Consider the following 22,408-nt stretch of genomic DNA (forward strand, 5'->3'; position numbering starts at 1 on the left):
TCACAAAACTCTAGGAGAGTATCTATAGGAGGGAGACAAAACGTGCAAAAGTGGCTTTTAATGACGCTATGCGGACAAAGTATGCGGTCGCAAAATGAGTTTGTGGAGCTCCATAGTCTTCGCATCCTTGCGCATTTAGTTCCACTCACTGGTCATATTGAGACGGAGTATGCGACCGCATACCAGCGTTTGCGGTGCCGCATCTTTGAACGCATATTCAGCTCTTTTCCGTCTTTTTACGCCATTTTGTCCTTTTTGTGCCCTGGACTCAATGCACCTGAAATAATAGCAATATACACTAAGAATAGTCTCATATTATAGATTAAGAACACAAAAATAAAAGCAAAGAGGCTAAATAAGTGGTAAAATCACCACTCATCAACACCCCCAACTTAAAGTCTTTGCTTGTCCTCAAGCAAATCAAAACCAAAAACTCAATGAGGACCTTTCAATTCAAGCTCAAGTAGTATCACTATCATTTCAAATCACATTCATCAATTAAGCACAAAACTCATGACTTTGGTTGGTACAAATAATAAGGCTACAAGCATGTGAATCTTTAACCAAATAACTCCCTCATTTTCAAATACAAATTCAAGAATGCAATGGAGTTTCAAAACAATCAAGTAACAACAACTAAGCCTCAAGAAGTGACTCAAAGCCACTAGATTACTAGATATGCTCATTTGACTCAACTTGGAATTTTTCAACATCACCAACCTATCGGAATCCATATGCCCTCACGAGAAAGAAAGTCTCAAAATCACTATATTCACAACAACAACAACACAAGGGACATACACAAAGTCACTCACACTCAACGAAGAAATTCTAGTGCTAACACATATCACACCATAAGCTTGCCGTTATTTTCAATCATCACTAACTCAAGAACATTCGGTTGGAGATCACATAGGGACTTTTTAAGCTTGTAATATAGGCTTGGGGAAGGGTAGAATAAGTATTTGGGATACAAGTGACTACGCCCTCCTTGAACACTACACAATACTTTTTGTCCACTTTCCTCTTCTTTTCAAAACATCACGTCTTCCTTTGCATACTAGTTTCCCCAATTATTCCAATTTCTTTTTGTGCAACCATTTTCTAGATTTCTAATGTTTTTGTTCTTATCCAATTCCTTTTTCACAAAGATACATATGTATTATTTTTTTTTTGCACAAAAAGTTTGCAACCTTTTTGTATTTTTCCAAATTTTCTTCATGTCTTTTGATTTTTCCACAACACCAACCTTCACCACTTCTCAATCAACACTAACACCCCCAACTTAGGCTTTTGGCCTCAAATTCACAATTTCATGTTCAAGGAAGGAAAGGTTCAAAAGAAAGACTTTTCATCAAAAAAGGTAAAGGTGTAATGTGGCAATAAAAGAAAAGGTCATAGGCTCGAATGGGGTTACTAGTGATATTATTTATGTAATGGTAGGCTAGAAAGGCTAAAGAGGCTTTTTCAAAAATCACAAAGATAGCCCAAGGTCATCTCTCCAACCAACATAATCAAAATTAGCATTGAAAGACTAACCGGGCAAGTTCTAGATGATAAAAGTAAGCACAAGAATTATTCAACAAACACTCACACACATGGCATATGAACTAGTCAAGATAGATCAATTTCACTTCCTAAGCAAGAACAAATAGAAAAATATCTCATAATCTAAAGTAAACCCAACTAGTAGGTAAATAGTCACCAAATGAGCCAAAAAGTTGTCACAAAGATCATTCTTCCCTATGCACCTTGCTTTTTAACTTTCACAAACAATTTGGAGGGGTATTCGCATTTCAACATTTCACATGCAAGAAACTAACTCTATTAGTACCAAACAAGCCAAGAGTTTTCATATTTTTCCTCAAAGGAGCTCCTACACTTAAAATTTTGAAAACGACTTAAAAATTTTAAAACGATGGGTTGCCTCCCACCAAGCGCTTAATTTAACGGCGCGGCACGACGGTTACCTTTACCACTTTTCCCTCCACTTGAAGGATATGAATTTTCGCCCCAACTTTGAATCAAGGTTCCGGTGATGCTCGTGAGGCGGTGGTAGGAAAGCAAAAGGGCCAACTCTCGAATGTCGCATTTTGTACTTCTTGACCTTTAAGTGAGGAATGTCATTTTGTCTTCTTAGCATTGAAAATTTCAAAATAAAGACGCTTTCTTCTTCATCTCCACAATCCTCCATAGGCTTGGTTAGTTCAACTTCTATATCATCAACCAAGCACAATGTGGAAAAATGGTTGGAATGTGATCTAACTTGCCCTAATTCCAAATTTGCCTCATCTTTGACATCCTCACCCAAAAATGAACTTGAGTCTTCAAAAATTATTTTATGAACTTTTTTATGCAACTCTAGTATCATTTCTTCAACTTCGCCATCATTCACTATTTTTGGGTTGGTCGATTAGCAATTCACCATTAGCTCATGAAAATCAATCTTGACCCCTTCTTCATTGGAAACCAACTCAAAACTACAATCCATGGCCCTTTGATATTGAGCATCACATGCCTCAATCTTTGCATTCAATTCGGCCTCCAATTTTCGAATAGCAATTTCAAGTAGCTCAACTTCTTGACTTTGCTCAACATGCATTTTTAGAAATTCTTCGATCATTCGTGAAATGCCTTCACGGTGATCCCCATAGGCTTCAAGTTGTTGAGCTTGATTCATTAGCCAATCTTGGCTTAAAATTTCCATTTGTCAAGTTTTTCTTCATTGTGAGAGTCGTCCAACTCTTGTAAAAATTCATCCATGGTGCGATACACCTTTTGGGTAGTTTCATCATCTCCATGTTGAACTTCTTCCCACAATTTGGTTAAGACTTGCCCATATTTTTCATTCCTCCCCATTATGCTTTTCAAAATTTCCTCAACTTCTTCTTTTTCAGAATTGGAGATTTCTTCTTCAAGATTTTGCTCTTCTTCAAGTTGAACCACTTCTTCGCTTTCACAACTTTCGTTGTGGTCACAAGAATTTTCGAACTAATCTTTTAAACTTGAAATCTGTTCTTCAACTAATTCATTTTGAGGAGTTGACACTTCCATGACAATTGAGGAATTGACATCCTCAAATGAATCATTCATCCTTTTTGTAGCTTCTCCATTTTCTAAAATTGATTGTTGGGCGAGTTTTCGCTCTTTCTCCATTTTAGCTTTTCGATCTAAGTATGTTTGGAGCATTCCCATGATGCCTTCAAATCCAGTACTTTGTCCTTCACTTGCCATGTCATTGTTCCTATCAAACTCAAAAGCACAACTTGCATTTTCGTTAGAACAACTTGGGGGAGGGGGAGCAAAATAACTGGGACAATCACCCCAATGTCCACCTTGACCACCACATATATTACAAATATTCCCATCATAGGATTGAGACGGTGCACACATCTCTCTCCTGGGAGCATTTTCACAATCTTGCCAAAAGTGGGGTCCTCCACAATATAGGCATGGGTCATCAAAATATGAGTTGCAACCATCAACCCCATTTTCATTCCAAGATGCCATAGTGACACAAATACAAAAATAAATAACAAAAATAAAAAACTAACACTAAGAAAACACGAAAAATCACAAATACATATTCACAAGTTTGGACCAAAGCAAGCAAGCTTAAATCCCAAACTAACCCAAATACGCCAAACTGTTCCCCGGCAACGGCGCCAAAATTGATAATGTCCAAATCCACTCCTCAAAGAGAAAGTGTACACGGTCGTATGCAATAAAATTACCTAACTAGGAGTTGAGGTCGAATCCCACAAGGAACAATATACTAGGTGATCAAGCAAGTAAGGAATTTTCACTTTCTACACTAATCCAAACACTTGATAATATTTTGATTTTGAGAAAATTATGACTAATGCAAAAATGTAAACTAACCTAGAAAGCAAGTAAAATGATCAATGGCCACAAGCATGGATACAAAGGAAATTACTCTCAAGTAACGATCCAATGTATTTTACAATTTTACAACTAAGAGCGAATTTATGTTAATAGATAATGGTTTCTAACATCTCAGTGAAAGTCTTCCAACCAAACAATGAATTTCACTCTAAGCTTTTCCAAGCCTTAGAGTGTGATATCCAGCACAACCAATTGAATCTCAAGTAACTTTCCTATTCCTAGCTCAAGTTATTAGATGAGGGTTATGCCCCAAATTCTTGTTAATTAATCTTTCCCAACCTCAATTTTCCTCTTCCGAGCTCAAATCGAAGTAAATGGGCGGGTCTTAGGGTTATCTAATCCCTTAAGAAACATTAAAGAACAAGATTAATTAAAACAACATTAACTCACTTCATTAGCTATAACAATCATTCAATACATAAGCATTACAAGAGTTCCAATCCAAACTTTAACAAATGAATATTTCCATAAACAAGAATAAAGTATTGAAATGAAAAACTACACACTTAAATAGTCAATACAAAGCAAGGAATTGAAGAAATGAGGAAAAGATTAAGAAATTTCTTATCAAGATCTTCAAATTTTCAATCCCCAAGTGTGGATGCAAAAACCCTAGCTCTCCAAGCTTGTAAATATGGCCAAAGATAATGATATTGTCTTCCAAGTGTTCCTTTTATAGTTGCAAAATTTTCCAACCCAAAATATGTTCAAAACAGCCACTGATTTTCGGAATTTGCAAAACTGGCCCGTTTTAGCAAAACTGGACAGTTTTGCAAAACTGTCCAGTTTTTGCCATTTCTTCAATTTGGCCTCTTTTTGACTTGTTTTTCACTTGGTTTCTTCCAAAGCTCTTCTCAATCATATGAACCAACTTATCACAAAACTCTAGGAGAGTATTTATAGGAGGGAAACAAAAAGTGCAAAAGTGGCTTTTAATAAAGCTATGCGGACCAAGTATGCGGTCGCAAAATGAGTTTGCGGAGCCGCATAGTCTTCGCATCCTTGCGCATTTAGCTCCACTCACTGGTCATTCTGAGACTGAGTATGCGACCGCATACGTAGTTTGCGGTGCTGCATACTGAACGCATATTCAGCTCTTTTCCGTCTTTTTACGCCATTTTGTCCTTTTTGTGCCTTGGACTCAATGCACCTAAAATAATAGCAATATACACCAAGAATAGCCTCATATTATAGATTAAGAACACAAAAAACCAAAGCGAAGAGACTAAAATAGTAGTAAAATCACCACTTATCAATATCCAACGTTACGTTATGACCCGTCATTCACTACGTCAATGCATTGCCACTGTGTGAATTTCACGTCAAAAAAACATTTTGAAATGATCCATTTAGTGAAGTGTAACCTTACAATAGGCGAAAGGCCGATTATAGTTAAAACCTGCAAATCTAGTGTGTCATTAATGTAAAAGAGGGGAATTGTTTCGAGTCCAATCCATATATAGTAGCCTTTAGCCATTTTTTCAGATCCGCCAACATCAATTTTTTCGAGATCTCACTTGCATTTTGATGATTTTTTAAGGGGCAACCGGTCTTGTTCCAGCTTAATTGTAGTTTGCAAGTCTAATGGCAAACAAGGATGTACTTGTTGTGTGTGCGAATAAAGTCTCACGTTGATAGGCAACGCAGAAGAAAAGAGCCTACATTTATAAGGTGTTGAATACTTTAATAAATATTTTGCTTTAAAACCGTAGGCGTGACCTAAAGCACACTATAGACCATTTTAGCCCAACATGCTAATTATGTTAGCAGTAAGGGATATCTGGAAGACTTTGTCAATACTACAAATATCAGAACAGGAAATAGTAACTCATTATCGATCTTTTTTCCTTTTAGTCAAAACTCCAATCACAATAAATCCAAGGTAAGAGTCCAATATCTAATATGTATACTCAACGTTAACACTCGTTATTTGTTTAAAAAAAAAGTAAAATGCAAACAATACTGGTATTATATATTTATATTTGGTTTTGATCGGCATCCTCGACATTTTTCAAGCAACAACTCAATAAGGCCAACGTTTGAGTGGCATGACAACAAACTTCATGGTATCATTGTTGCAATGGATGCCCTCAAGTTCTCCACAAGCAAAAACGTACAGTTGCATTTTCTTCAGCACAAACTCGAATCCTTCACCTGCACCCTTGTTCAGATTTGCTATCGTCTTAGCCCTTTTGAAGTCGCACTTGATGAAGCTCCAGTAATTTGGTAATAAGTATACATTGTGTGGAAATCCACCGTTCGAGTTTGGTGGATCATACTTGAAAACTGCATGACACATATAAAGATGTATTTAGAATTTTGAATTAATGAGCGATAATGAATACCAACTAGTTATAAATATATGCATTACTACCTCCGTTGTATTACAACTTCTATATCACTAACTCGTGCATTATTTACTTCTAAACTAAACGACCTCTTACTAGTTTTATTTTTGAAGTTAGAAGGTGCAATTGAATTGAAGTAGAGAGGAAAACATATGAAGGGTCTCTCATTTATAATTTATATACTATCGTCGTTTCAATTCATGTGTCTTTTTTTTCTTTTTTGGTTCGTATAAAAAATAATATTATTTCTTATTTGACAACTCTTTAAATCCAACATCCTAGTGACATATTTAAGATCACAAAATTAAAAAAATATCTTATATTATATATATTTTTAGTTTAAGATCACATTTTTTTTTAATATTCTTAAATTTCGTGTCTAATCAGACTATGACAAACAAAATGAAACGGAAGGGAGTAATTTATAAATGGGTGAAGGGTCAAATATACCCCTCTACTTTACTTTATTGGTTAAATATACCCTCCGTTAGCCAAAGTACCTAAATATACCCCTCTGTTAGCCAAAGTTGTTAAATATACCCCTACATGGATGGAAATATCAAATCAGATGAAATTAACCATTTAACTTTAAAAAAAACCATGCCCCATAATTTTGACTTGATCCGTACTTCCACTTGTACACAAAGTGAAGGGGATGCTGCACGTAAAAGTTGCCATTTGTATGTTACATTTATTGATCTACTTAAAATTAGCATGATTTTTTTTTTGGGGGGTGGGGTGGTGTGTTATAAAGTAGAACCATGCACTTCAAAATGAAAATAGTATAAAATGCTGAAGGTTTGAACTTTTTATTGCAGTAAATTAGGTTAGAAAATTGAATCCTACAAATAGGTAATTTTGTCCCATCAATAACAAAACCGGCATATCTTCACTTCTTCAGTAATTTTCTGGCGTATTAAAAGTCTCAGCTGTATTTGGACCAATCAAAACACCCGAAGCCTTGTAAAATCAGAGTGTTGGGTTTTTATAACTTTCTCCAGGTTGTGATCTTTCTTCACAAATTAGTCTTTTTAGCCATTTCATTTGCATCATAATGATGGAACTCTCTGTGTTATGAATTAAGATACACAGAAAATGGTGTAATGAGAGAAGGTATTCCACCTTCACTAATACCATCTGCTACTAGATGTGTGGAATTTATGTACTTTTTAACAGATAAGCAGTTAGACTGGCGAATTTGAAGGATAGAATACACAAACTAATCTGGTAAAAATGACAGTACTGATTTCAGTGAGTGAAAACAGCTAAAGAAAAGAAAATGTACCTGAATCCACTGATCATTCATCCTTCATGTCCTATAACTGCACCAGTTGCATTTGGCTGTATTTTGGTCGCTCCAGATGATGCATTCCACACATCCATTCCACTATTTAGGTTAGTGACAGGCACAGTGATAGGCATAGCCAAGAACACTGGTGTCAACGAAAGTGTTGCGATTGAGAAGGTATAACAATTTGTGGGTCGGGTTGGGTTAAAATTATGGGGCATGGATTTTTTTAAGTTAAATGGTTAATTTCATTTGATTTGAAAGCATTTCCGCTTATGTAGGGGATATTTAACAACTAATTTAATAGAGGTAAGATATTTAGGTATTTGACTAACGGAGGGTATATTTTATCAATAAAGTAAAGGAGAGGGGTATATTTGACCCTTTGCCCTTTATTATAATTATAACTATATAGAAGCATGGGTTTAAGGTGGGGATCGTCGACATGTGCCTAAGTTGTAATTACACTGAAATGTAATGGCATTTTGACATTTAGTCTTCTCACCCTTTTGGTTAACCCATCATGCACTCTCCCGCCTCCCCTAATCAATTTTGTACTTATTCACGTGGACCCCACGTTCCCCATCCCTTAGCCAAACAATTTCTCACCTCGACGTATTTTGGCCAGATCTTAACAAGCAATTTTCTCTTTGAATAATGTGACTAAATTTTTTTAATACCGTGTGCATTAATTAAAATTTCCTTCCATTTATTGAATATTTTTATTTGTTGAAAGCACCAAAAAGGCCAGATACCTTTTCCGCTCTGGTGGTATTAAATTTTATGAACTTAAAAATACTTTAAAATATAGTTAACTACTACTATAATTATGTTTTTAAATTAAATTCAATAGTGAGCTATAATGAAGAAAATTGTATTACACCCTATCCAACATCTCAATCATGTTAAATAAGAATAAGAAAGAGCTGACAAGGATCACCTTACTAATTTACCAATTTCAAATATTTGCTTATCAAATTTTATTTTAAGGTCAATTTTTTATGTCAATTTGATCAACTTCTAGAGCAAATGAGGAATTAATTTACTTTTATATGACTTAATAAATGTTTCATTAAAAACAAAATATCCTACAAACCTAATACCTTATAAACTGTATAACATATTTATTTTGAAAGATGGAATTTTTTCTTTCAACAATTTGTGAAAAATATAGTGAATTAGGCCCATAATATAATATGAAAAATTGAAATGATTAGTAGTGTGCTTCAATATTTTTAAAATGATAGGATCCAAATATTGTATTAGGATAAAGTTTTTAATTTGTATTAGACAAATTCCCTAATAGTTTAAAAGATAGGGGACAATTGCAAAAATAAAATAAAAAATTAGGACATTTAAATAATGATACTAAGTTCAGAAATTGGTAAAGGTATACTTAGAGAAAATTTAATGAAGAGAAATTCAGGGAAAAATAAATAACAATTAAATTGAACACAAAAACCGCTAAAGAAGTCATAAAACCAAAAGATTTAAATCTTAAACCTTTGGGTAAGGATAAAAATGCACTAATTTTAGACACATACGTCTCACACAAATAATGAGGAATAACATCAAGAAGACGAAATGTAAACGGCCAAGAAAGTGTACACATATTTTCTTAAAATGATGAAGTTGGTCTATATTTAAAATTTAAGACTACAACAGATGCTAACACATGAAAGCGCTTTTCAGTGTTGTTGAGTAGAAAAAGATGATGGCATGAAACTTGGTAGGAGAAGGTGTATTTCAAAATTTTCAATTGGAGAACCAAACCAGGAAAGTCATATATGGGAGAAGCAGACTAAGTAAAATAATTTATTGATATTTTCAATTAATTGAATTATAATACTTTCTATAATAAAAATTCCATAATCATATTACTAAAAGGTACTCTCTCTGTCCTAATTTATGTGATATAGTTTGACTATGCACGAAGTTTGAAAAAAGAAGAAGGAAAGATCTATGAAACTTGTGATCTAAAACAAGTCATAGATATATGTGTGAGTGTAAATCATCTCATTAAAGGTAAAAAGGAAAGTTTCAAGTTAAACAATTTCTAAACATAAAAATATATCATTTCTTTTTAGAAAGACTAAAAAGAAAAGTGTATCACATAAATTGAAACAGAAGGAGTGTTGTTTTTTGTGTTGGCCCATGCTAGCACGGGCTTTTATCATCTAGTAAACATAAACCTGTCAACCGAGCTGGTTGAACCAAGAAACCGGTAACCGGGCTGGAAAAGAACTTACTTTCAACCAACAAACTAGTAAGGATAGTGGAACAGGTTCACTAACGAATCCTATGAGAACTAAACATAAGGATGTTTGGGGAGAGCGAACGGGTTCAAATGTGGGGAGTATTCAACAAACAATAGATCCATGAACCGGTAAAAGTTTTAGCTATGACAAGAAAAAAGATTGTATAAAAATAGCTAAAATGGTTGCTTTTGATGCTCTACCATTTTCCTTTCCTTCGAGTTTGGGTTTTGTTACTCATATTCAACATTGTTATAATCTGTTGTTTAAGGGTATTCTTAGAAGTACTTGTAGATCGGATATTATTGATTTATATAAAAAAAAATATAGATTTTATTTGTGCCATGTATTTAATTCTTTAAATTGTAGTATTTCTCTTATCGCCGATATTGGTCTTAGTGTTAACAAGTTAGAATTTTTGGCTATTATATGTCATTGGGTTGATGATAATTGGGTGATGCAAAAAAGAATTACAGCTTATTTATATGATGAAGGGAAAGGTCGTCATGACGGAAATTTTTTAGCGGATTCAATGTCAATTATTATGATTTTTTTTTAACATTTATAGAAAAACACTTTGTATTGCTTTAGATAATGCTTCTAATAATACAAAGGCGGTTGGTCTTTTAAAAAGAGAATTAAAACCTCTGCTAGAAAATATTTTTCATGTGAGATGTAGTCGTCACATTTTAAACTTGATTGTAAAAGATAGTCTTGACTATTTTGAAGATTCTATTTAAAGGGTTAGAAATGCGGTTGCTTTTCTTTTTTGTAATGCTAATAAGGAAAAAATGAGAGATTTTAAGAATTTTTGTTTGCAAAATAAACTTAGACCTAGGAAAATTCAAGTAGAAGTTGACACTAGGTGGAACTACACTTACATTATGTTACAACAAGCATATGATTATAGGATTCCCATACAATAAGTTCACAACTTTCACAATACGGAAAGTGGTGAGTGGATAAATAATAACAATTGGGTAGATGCTAAGGAATGTATTCAACTTTTACAAATTTTTTATAATGTAACTCTTGCTTTTTCTAGACAATTCTATCCCACGGTAGCCGGAATTCTAGCCTACTTAACAGAAATAGCTAGAGTTTTATATGAGTATAAAGATAAATCCAGTTTTCAAGCGACTATTTTTTCTATGACAACAAAAATTTAAGAAGTATTTTTTTCTCATCCCAACTTTATTTATATTGGGTTCTCTTTTAAATCCTTGTTTTAAAATGTCTTATACTATAGGATTGGTTAGACAAATTTATAAATTTTTAGAAATTTCCGAGAGAGTTAAACCATCTTTAATTGACGCCGAGCTCGCAGTTGATGCTGAATTTAGAAAATCTTTTACTCATTATTCTACTTTGGAAGAAAGTGCTACACTCGTTGCTTCACGCCCCAGTACTTCTCAAAGTAGCAAAAAGGACTTGTCGAATTTAAAAGTTTTACATTCACATCCAACTCCTTCTCATAATGCAAACTTTGATGAATTCCACCTTTATTTGATGCAGCCAAATGTGGATATCTCCTAACTAGATGATTTGGACGTCTTAGCATGGTGGAAGAAATACAAGGCGAATCATCCGATACTTTCAAGAATGGCTCGAGATATCCTTACGGTTCAAATGTCAACCGTGGCTTCGAAAAGTGCATTTAGCCAAGGAAGACAACAAATTTGAGACCATAGACACTCATTATCCGGATTTAGCTTGCAAGTACTAGTTTGCATTCGCGATTGGATTAGATCGGAACGACACAACCAAAACTTAGGAGCGGTAGAAGACGAAGAGGAGGAGATTGAAGATCTGATAGAAAGTGGAGGAGACCAAATGGAAGACTTTGAAGATATCTCAATGACCGAATTTAATATTGCAGAGATTAGCGAAATGATTCAAACTTTTTGATTTTATTATTGTACTATTTTTTTGCAACTCATGCATTATTTGCAAGTTAAAAAAAACTACAACTTGCAAATAAATGTTATCCATTAATGAATAAAATATATGGCTCATTGAGCTTTCTTCTATTTACTTGTGTTCATATTCTTACCTATATTAAGTTAGGAATATACCCAAAATATACTAAAAATATACATCTACTTAAATTAAAAAATAGAAAGTTATATACTTGGAAAAATAACTTAAGTTATATTACATATAACTTAAACATATATATATATATATATATATATATATATTATAAGTAACTAAGCATATAAGTTAAGTTTTTTCTAAGTTTTTTTTTTCTAAGTTTATAAATTTCTATTTTATAACTTAAGTATATTTATATTATAAGTATATTCTTAGTATATTTTAGGTATATCTAGTATAAATATACTTAAGTTATAAATAGAAAGTTATAAACTTAGAAAAAAACTTAGAAAAAACTTAACATATATGCTTAGCTACTTATAATATACACATACTTGAGTTATAAAATACAAATTTATAAACTTAGAAAAAAACCTTAAGTTATATAGTAACTTAACTTATAAACTTAGAAATAACTTAAACATAATGTATATATATAAGTATATTTATATATAAATAATATACATAACATATATAAATATACTTAAGTATACCTACAATATGCTTATAATATACATAATATACATAACATATATAAATAATACTTAAGTATACCTACAATATGCTTAGCTACTTATGTTATATAATATACATATACTTGACCTTGAGTTATAAAATAGAAGGTTATAACCTTAGAAAAAACACCAATCTAGAATTTTATAAAATTCATAAGTTTTTAGTTAGTGAATATATAAACTTAATTTATATACATATAACTTAAGCATATATATATGTTGTTAGTTAGTATAGATATAAACTTATATAACATATATAAATATACCTACAATATACTAAGAAATACTATAATATGTATACTTGAGAAAAAACAAAAAAAAGAAATAATTTTTTAACCGGATACCCGGTTCTAGGGGTTGTACCCGACCGGGTACGGTTTTCAATTTTCAACCCAGTAAACCAGTAACTACCACTATTGCCGATTTTTTAATAGATACCCGGCCGGTTGGGCAAACTGGTGCTGGTTCCGAGCCGGTTGAGACCGGTTGACAGGTTTATGTAAACATATAAAGCCAGATCCATTGCCAATTAGAAAGCAAGGTGAAAGGCGTACTACATAGTACATACAGTTACACCTTAATAATCCTCATTGGTGCACTTGAGAGAGGGCGCCCGACTTTTTGGCCCCACCACTCTTTTGAATTTACAAATTCCCAATCCCTTTCTGTTCCTGGTAGGGTTTCAAATCAAACACCTAAAAATAAAAAAATAAAAAAAAGAAACTCAATTACACCCACTTCACTCTCCTTCTTTCTCTTTCCCACTACCCCAATTTCTCATCTCTCAAAAAAATTCAAATCCCTCATTCATAAAATAAAATCCTACATTTCACAACCCAACAATTATAGAGATGAATTCAACAGATTCAATAAAAAACCTTTTAGCAACTAGTGGTGGTGACACTGTTAAGTTATTTGACCTGTCATTAGAACCCCGTGATCCATGCATACTTAGCTACACTCCTTCACCTGGTTTCCAAGTTAACTCCCTCAAATGGAACCATACTAGTTAGTTACTCCCCATTCTATTAAAATCTTTTTTTTTTTTTTTTTTAATGTTAATTTCAAATATTTAACTGTTTTGTAAAAAATGTATTTAAATGTTGTAGATTTGGTGGTGGCAAGTGCTGGTGATGACAAGAAGATATCTTTGTGGAGAAAAAATGGACAAAGTTTGGGGACTGTACCAATGGCTGGAAATGATGGTGGTGATAATATTGAGGTACCTTTTGTTTTATTTAATTGCAATGTTGAAATTTTTAAGATTGTTTGGTGTTACCAGTAACTGTAAAATATGCAAGTTTAAACCTTTTTGTTTATTTTAATACTCCCTCTGGGCTCTGGTACGTTTGAGTTGTCGTCCTTACTAAAAATAGATGGTCTGAAATAGTTAAATTTAGAAAAACAAGATTGGTTTATACTATTACCCTTACTCGATAAATGTGGAGAGAGATTAATGTGGTGAGAAACAGTGTAATATTAAATTGAGATCAAAGAGTAAATAACGATAATTTAGTTAGATTATCCTTATAGTAAATGTTTTCTTAAGGGGCGTGTAAGTAAAAACATGACAAGTAAAAATGGAGCGGAGGGAGTATCGTTTTAGCTATTTTGTCGTCCTGTTGTCAAAATGATAAAAATGTAATAATTCCTTAATTGCCAATTATTTAAATGGATTTTGGTACAGCTTCCTTTGAAAATGGTGAATTTTGAGAGGTTAAAGATATGCTGGATTGCAGCAACCTGAGAACCAACTTCCTTTTTACCTCTATTTTCTTTTGAAATTTACAGGAAGATTGGTGCTTTCTCAGATATTAGAGAGATTTCCAAAACATAATAGCATACTGACTAGCACATTTCAAATAGAGACATTATAGCACATTGAAACCATTCTAAACACTGGCCAGGCTGCTTTTGCCATATGCATTTTATGCAACATGGATACTTCTGCATTGTTCTCATAATACAAAAAAAAGTAGGGTAAAGGGAAAATTAACAAAAAAAGAAAGATTTGAGCTGCTTTGCATAGTAGTAACAACAACAACAATAACAACATACCCAGTGAAATCCCACAAAGTGGGGTCTGGGGAGGGTAGAGTGTACGCAGACCTTACTCCTACCTTGGGTATCCCAACATTGTGCTCAATAGCTTCAAATATTGATTATTCCCCAATAGAGTAATTTCAAATATTGATTATGTTAAATTGCCTTAAGGTCTTTTGTCTAGTGGTAAGAGCTCAGCACATAATGTCTGGGTTAGGTGCACTTCATGGGTTCGAACCTGTTCGTAGACAGAAGCATGGTGTTTAAGTGGAGAAGGGTAGATGGTGTGCTCATTATCTACCGAGTTTTGAACCAATCACCAAGGACCCTTGGGGATTTCTCGGTTTATCAAAAGAATATTGATTATGATAAACACATGTATCATCTAATACGCTGACAGTGTCACTTCGGTTGGTGGATGTTGCAATCAAATATTCTCCAATGATTACTTTTTTATAGGGGGTTTCCGTATTTCAGGCGTTGAACGATAAGTTTTTCAAATACTGTTAAGAGTGTTAAGACGGCAACTCAAAAGTCGCTGCTTCAAGTTCACAGAAGAAAGACATCTACACGACATCGTTTGAACATGATACTTTTGCTAAGAGAAAGCCAAAATGATGTCATTTTTGCTAAATTAGAAAAGCATGTTTTGTCGTTGGCTTATAAGAATTCCAGAATTTTCTATATTTACTGATCAGAAAAGAGTACCGTACTTTAGATCTTTGTATATTGAATGCACTTGCTGTAGATTTTGTGTTCGCCACTGGGTTTAAATGGGAGAAAGATAGGGTTTGTGGTAGGATAAAGAAATGGATCCTAGAAGGTCCTATGGCATATTCGTTGATGAAAAGAAGGATGCTGGATAAACATGTGCTATATTGCTATCCTGTGGCCAAAGGTGAAGATAAGAAGATTGATTAGAATAAAGTTAGGTTGCTATCCCATCCCCGTTATGTAACATGGGTCTTCAGTATAAGCTGTCAACATTTTTTTGAAACCCATGTTGTTTAGTGGGCCTTATTAATAGTTACTCTATATCATTTGCAGGAGTCTATTTCAACAATTAACTTTAGCAGCAAAGCATCAAGATACATTTGTTCTGGAGGCAGCGGTCAAGTTGTAAGAATATGGGATTTGCAGCGGAAGCGTTGCATTAAATGGTTGAAAGGTCATACTGATACTATTAGCGGTGTAATGTACAATTGCAAAGATGAGCACTTAGCTTCTATCAGTCTTAATGGGAGTCTTATCCTTCACAACCTTGCTTCTGGTGCAAAGGCTGCTGAACTCAAGGATCCAAATGGCCAGGTTTGTTCATAATTTCCAAGTTCCACTTTGCTGTAAAGCTGCAATTGGATTTTGATGTTTGGAATGATGCTTTGTTTTCTGATGCCATCAATCTTTGTCTGATTACTGCAAGGCCAGGTTTTGAGAGTGCTTGATTATTCAAAGATTAGCAGGCACTTATTGGTAACGGCGGGTGACGATGGATCTATCCACCTGTGGGATACTACTGGTCGCAGCCCTAAGGTTTGTTGACATTCTGGTATTCTGACATGATAAAATTTGATTTCGTTACATGTCGTGTTAGTACCTAGATCTGTCTTGGTTAAAAGGGTTATAACTGGAGATTAGGAATTCCATTTCTTTCTCCTCCCCATCCGCATTTGCAAGTCAGATTTCATCTGCTGATTTGGTATAGGCAGTTGGCTAATGCCTATGATGAGTGTTTTCTGACATAAGCATCAGCTATCCATTTGCAACTTACAACTGTTACTTCTGAGACGGCTTGACGGTCTTTCACTCATAAAAAGAGAATTTATCACTGCTCTTTTGGGGGTTTGGCAGTCAAAACTCACAAAAAGAGAGAGTATTACTGCTATAGGTGCTGTCTTTGTTAGAAGCGCTATCCGTTATAGCTTGTGGACTTCAAAGTTGGAGTGCGAGCTTGCATGTGACGTACAAAACACTACTACGACAACAACAACATACCCAGTGAAATCCCACAATGTGGGGTCTGGGGAGGGTCAAATGTATTCAGACCTTACCCCTATCTCGGAAGATAGGGAGGCTGTTTCCGAAAGACCCTCGGCTCGAGAAAACATGACGAGAAAAGGTCAGATAAGCACAAACAGTTCAAAGCAATATGAAAATGAAACTAACGAAAGCGAAAAAGTCATGATAAAGCAGTCTGAGAAAAAGAAGCAGTAGCTACCACAGATAAATAAGATAATCGAAGTGCAAGAAACAACATATAGTAGCAAGAATCAAAGGACAATAGACTATAGATCAAAACTGCGACTACTTGTACAAAGGGATACGCGGGACTACCTACTAGCCTTCTACCCTAATCTGAGTCCTCCATAACCTCCTATGTAAGGTCATGTCCTCAGTAAGCTGGAACCGCGCCATGTCCTGTCTAAGCACCTCTCCCCAATTCGGCCTACCTTTACCTCTTCTGAAACCGTCCATAGTCAACCTCTCACACCTCCGCACTTGGGCATCTGTGTCTCTCCTCTTCACATGCTCAAACCATCTCAACCTCGCTTCCTGCATCTTGTCCTCCACCGATGCCACTCCCACTTTATCCCAGATATCTTCATTCCTAATCCTATCTCGCCTGATGCGCCCACACATCCATCGCAACATTCTCATTTTCGCAACTTTCGTCTTTTGGATGTGAGAGTTTTTGACTGCCCAACACTCTGCCCCGTACGACAAAGTCGGACTCACAACCACTTAGAGCTTGCCTTTAAGTTTTGGTGGCACCTTCTTATCACACAGCACTCCTGAATCCATTTCAGCCACCCTTCACCAATAAGATGTGTGACATCATCGTCAATATCCCCATTTCCTTGTATAATAGACCCAAGATATTTGAAATTTCCTATTGGATGGCCTGGGTACCAAGCCTCACTTCCACGCCAGCCTCATGTGTCACGTCACTGAACTTGCACTCCATGTGACGTACAAAACACCGAAAAATGGATATAAATTTTTGAAGTTTTCAGAGAGAATTATTTCGGACTTCACTGTCCCTGTCTCGGTACATATTTAGCCTCCCTACCTGCTGAAGTTAAGAACATGTCATGGTCCTTCCTCTGATCCTTCTCCGGTGCTCTTCCTTCCCTTTATTTCTTCGGAAGATGACACGTGGATGTCCTTCCTTCCTCGCTTTCCGCAATTCCTTCCACTTCCGATCCTCGGACATGCTTTTATAGCCATAATGATTGAATTTGCCAAGTGCAGTGATTTCTTGCTTTGCATTTTGTGTTAATCTTTTATTATCCATTAATATAGTGGTTGACTTCTTTGGGTTGATGTCTCTCACTTGTACCTGTCTTGCCTGCTCTGCACCGTTTCATTGGATAACTGGTAATTTATTTTTATCTCTGGCAGGTTTCCTGGCTAAAGCAGCATTCTGCACCAACTTCTGGCATTAGTTTCTCACCATCAAATGACAAGGTTTTTTCTCTGTTATACTCATTAAACTAGTATACCTATTGCAGACCTGTTCTACTGGGAAGAACTGTAAATCCATCGTCTTGCCAAGTGATGGGAAGCATACTTAGGTGTGTTCTACTCTTATGATTGCAGATTGTTGCTAGTGTTGGTATGGATAAGAAGTTGTACACTTTCGACTCAGGGTCAAGAAGGCCATCATTCTGCATTCCTTACGAGGCACCTTTTTCTTCACTGGCATTTACTGATGATGGCTTCACTCTAGCAGCTGGAACAAGTAGTGGCCGAGTGGTTTTCTACGACGTTCGTGGAAAGCCACAACCTTTGACTGTTTTACGTGCTTATGGAAATTCTGAGGTCTTCTATTCTTATTTTCTTAATCAAGTATTTTGTGTTAAGGTTTTGTCCCTGATGTGTTTTTCTATTATGTCATTTTATTACCTTGGTTAGCAAAACATGAGAAAGGAAAGGAGAGAAAAGATTCAGTTCTTATTGGCAAAGGATAGAGATATGGAGCCATATAATAACCCGTATGGGGTGGGCAGTACTTAAGTCCACTTATTGTGTTTAAAGTATTACTTCCATGATGCTAGAGGTGGATATGCATGCAAATGGTAAATGTGCTAGAAGGGGAGGAGGAGATGAGGGGAACAAGTAGGCGATCCACGGGTCTTCCAATATGGCATGTAGATTTTGATAAGTTAAAGATAGCCAGCATTTGCTTCGGCAAAAAGGGAGGTGGTTTCACAAGCTGTTGACCACCTATGATCGTTTAGGTTGCAGCAATAGGGTTCAAAACCGGTACATCACTTAGTAAGGCACTGGTTGGTCAAATGTGGATAAGAATTGAACGCACTTCTCAATCCTGAAATCGAAAACATTGTTAAGATATCCTCGTTTCTTCCTTGGCTAAATGTTTCCTTGTGGCATTTGTGTATCAAGGGTAGACCAATGTGCATAATCTGATTGATGAGTAGGAAGATTGTATGCAATGTTGCCTTTTGGCATTGGGCAGGGGAGCTGGTCCGAGAAGCTTTTCTTCTTCCTCACTCTTTCACACGCTCTCTCTCTTGCTCAGAAAAAGTAAACAGCATGGTGTTTCCGTATCTATTTGTATATCAGTATAAACAGACCAATGGTATCCATGCTGATATTCTTCATCTTTTATCATGTCCTTGTTGTTGTCCTTTATATATTTTGTTTATCAACTTGTTAACTTTACTTATGTTCCTCGTTACTGACACTAACCTTCATACTACTATCTGATTTATTTTCTCTTACTAGCGAAGTGCGATATGAATTTACAGGCTGTGACAAGTCTATGCTGGCAAAGAGCAAAACCTGTAATAGTCAATGAAAATAATTGCACAACAGAAATGGCTCTTCTGGGAAGTGCTGTGGAGGATTCAATTTTAATGCCTGACCCACTTCCCGCTATGGTATCATCAAGCCTATCAACTTCTATGGCGACATCAGGTTCCAGAACCACTGTTCGTTCAGGTTCTGTGGACTCGTTTTCTTTTCCAGCAGGCATTACGGGATCTACATCTGGAACACTAGGTTTATCTCCATCCGATGAAACACCCATAAGAAGTAGTTTGTGGAAAGGTGGATCTTTGGCAAGATTACACGCTCCTCGTAACTTCAAGGATGATATGGAAGTCTTTTCTCCTCTCGTTGAAGTTCAGCCGATCACACCTTCACTTGATAAGTTGTGGGATGATCAGGAAGGTTTTAAAAAGGACTTTGATAAGAAATCATCTTTGCTATTACCTTCTTCTCTAAGGTTTCCCCTTCCAGTTGAGGGTAGCAATGAGAACCGCCCTATATTTGATTGGAAATCAAGTCCCTTGCCCAAACAGGTTTGGATCTTGTCTGGTTGATCTGCCTTGATTTTTTTTGTTGTTGGAAAGCAAATTATTTCCTTGATTGCAGGACATTTGGTGAAATTGTGAGTTGCTCTTCTATATACAGAAATGGTTGACTTGTTTGTCCAAATTTCCTATGTTGTTGGATGCAAAATAGTGCTGCTTTTGATATCTAGTTGAAGTAACTAATATCATAACTCCTTCATTCTTGCGCGCTAGATAATTTGTGAAGTCAGTCCAAACTTGAGCCGAGGGTCTTTCGGAAACAGCCTCCCCACCTTTCAAGGTGGGGGTAAGGTCTGTGACCCCACATTGTGGGAATCTACTGGGTCTGTTGTTGTTGTTGTTGTTGTAGTCCAAACGTGGTGTTATTCTGAAGCTGAATTCAATGACTGGGTTTAGCATTGAAATGCATTAGTTGTTTTCCTTGACAAGCATTTAATATCGTTCACATTCCTGCAGGAGGATTCTTCTTCTGCACAGTTGTCTTCTACTCCTGTATCTTCCCATGACTCTTCCTCCATAACTCCTCCAGAAGCTTGGGGTGGTGAGAGATTATCTGATAGATTATCTCACCTTCGTCAGTCAGGAAACATGCCTTCTCGGTTTGCAATCTCGACATCTGGTCCTCTTGCACAAGGAACTATGTTATCTGGATTACAGGATACTTTTCCAGCAACTCAGAGTATCACCTCTTTGACCAGTTCTAGTCTGAGTTTGGCAAATTTGCGCATTAAAGAAAATTCAAATGAAGAAACTTCTTTAGGATCATCGGAACACTTCCCCTCTAGTTCCACATCTTTTTCAGTTGGAACAAAAGGCATTACTGGGCAGGGTACTCTTGATTCAACTATGTCCCTCCCACGGAGATTTTCCAGTTATGCTGAGAGAATAAGCACCGCACCATACTTTAGTGACGGAACCCTTTCTGTTGGTTCTCCAAAAACTAAGAAAACTGGTGCTGAAACAAGGGAGGAGCTTCTGAATAGCTTGTTATCTAGGGCGGACACGTCATCTGCTACAGCAGCTGGTGCTTTCCAAGCAATGAATGTATGAAACGGGAAAACCTGGCTGTTCCTCTCTTTATCTTAGGCATCATTTTGTTATGAATCATCATCATGGACTTTTTCACCTTTTGTGTTTTTTGAAGAGAATCTTGGATGCATGAGCTGGTGGAAAGAGCCTTAGGGCTCGTTTGGTTGGAAACAACTTGTTCCGGGATAACTAATCCCGGGATACCTGGCTGTTCCTCTCTTTATCTTAGGCATCATTTTGTTATGAATCATCATCATGGACTTTTTCACCTTTTGTGTTTTCTCGAAGAGAATCTTGGATGCATGAGCTGGTGGAAAGAGCCTTAGGGCTCGTTTGATTGGAAACAACTTGTCCCGGGATAACTAATCCCAGGATAAGTTATCCCGGGATTAGTTATTCCACTCTCAAGGTGGGATTAAAAAACAGTATAATCCCGGGATAACTAATCCCGGGATTAGTTATCCCGAGTTTTTGTTCCAACCAAACGTGGGATAAGGCGGCACTGAATTTTATCCCAGGACTATTTTTGTTTATCCATCATACCAAACGAGCCCTTAATGATGAATCATTCCAAATGACAGACTTATCTTTTTCATAGCAAGTTTTCATTTGACCTATGGATTTTTACAGGGTGAAATTAAGCAATCACAAAAGCCCACAGTGCCTGAATTGCAGCAGGGAAGTTCCTTCACGCTCCAGCTGTTTCAACGTACACAAGAAGAAACTCTTTCATCCCTTCAAAAATCCATTCATGAGGATATGAGGAATCTTCATTTAGATATTTTAAGACAATTTCATATGCAGGAGGTACATTTCTTAACTTGCACTTTCCTAGTCTTCAGTTGTATAGTATCTCTTAGATTTTGAAAACATTATGCAGATGGAAACTTCTAATGCTATGAAGTTGATAATGGAAAATCAAGCAGAGCTGATGAAAGAGGTTCAATTACTTCGAAGGGAAACACAGGAGCTTCGACAGTTATTATGACCAGAGTAGCTAGACGTCTAGTCACTATGTATTCCTTTAGTTTTAGTCATCTACCGCAGTGTTGTTTTAGGAGATTTGTACTGACAGGTGTGTAGTCACTAGCGAGTGCAGAAGTTTTATTGTGTGTTTATGGAAGTTTATGAGAATTTGGGGATTGATTTTACCCTAATATAGTAAATGAGTGTGTGAAGGCTGATCAATACTTGACAGTTAGAGCGCTGTTATGGTTGTGTACAGATAGTTGGCTAGGCCAATTTCAGAAATTTAATGTACAGATCATCTGATTCACTTTTATTAAAATACATCCTTCGCAGTCGGAGCACGTCTGATCTTTGTTTATTCATATGTTGTGATGTTCATGGGCTGCTTCTCAGTGTTAGATAATTCTCAGTTAAAAGTGTTAGAATTTGTCTAGTTTCATAAGCAATTTTTATATTGTGTCAATTTTGTAGTACTAGTTGGTGTTAGAAATTATTCCATTGATGTTAGTAAACAGGAATGATATTAGAACTTCATATTTATATAAGCACCCTTTTATGTTTAGCCGTTAGTTTATCTCCTTAGATTTGTTAGATGGAGCCTGGAGGGCACCAGTGAACTCAGCCT

At 35.8% G+C, this 22,408-nt stretch overlaps 1 protein-coding gene across 1 annotated transcript; it reads left to right on the forward strand.

The window, feature by feature from the left end:
- The first annotated feature begins 13,005 nt into the window (after positions 1 to 13,005).
- LOC132051572 (protein NEDD1) lies at positions 13,006 to 22,124 on the forward strand. The gene is made up of 10 exons (XM_059442709.1): positions 13,006 to 13,414; positions 13,516 to 13,628; positions 15,497 to 15,757; positions 15,875 to 15,979; positions 17,849 to 17,914; positions 18,047 to 18,268; positions 19,219 to 19,773; positions 20,242 to 20,829; positions 21,445 to 21,621; positions 21,695 to 22,124. Exons 1-10 carry the CDS (start codon positions 13,258 to 13,260, stop codon positions 21,800 to 21,802), a joined length of 2,352 nt encoding a protein of 783 aa, XP_059298692.1. The 5' UTR covers positions 13,006 to 13,257; the 3' UTR covers positions 21,803 to 22,124.
- Positions 22,125 to 22,408: the final 284 nt, after the last annotated feature.

This window comes from Lycium ferocissimum, chromosome 4 (assembly GCF_029784015.1).
Source record: "Lycium ferocissimum isolate CSIRO_LF1 chromosome 4, AGI_CSIRO_Lferr_CH_V1, whole genome shotgun sequence".
NCBI classification, from domain to species: domain Eukaryota; kingdom Viridiplantae; phylum Streptophyta; class Magnoliopsida; order Solanales; family Solanaceae; genus Lycium; species Lycium ferocissimum.

Coding starts and splice junctions, on each gene's coding strand:
- LOC132051572 (XM_059442709.1), top strand. CDS start 13,258: ATGAATTCAACAGATTCAATAAAAAACCTTTTAGCAACTAGTGGTGGT. Junction 13,629..15,496: donor ATGGTGGTGATAATATTGAG/GTACCTTTTGTT, acceptor TATCATTTGCAG/GAGTCTATTTCAACAATTAA. Junction 21,622..21,694: donor GACAATTTCATATGCAGGAG/GTACATTTCTTA, acceptor AACATTATGCAG/ATGGAAACTTCTAATGCTAT.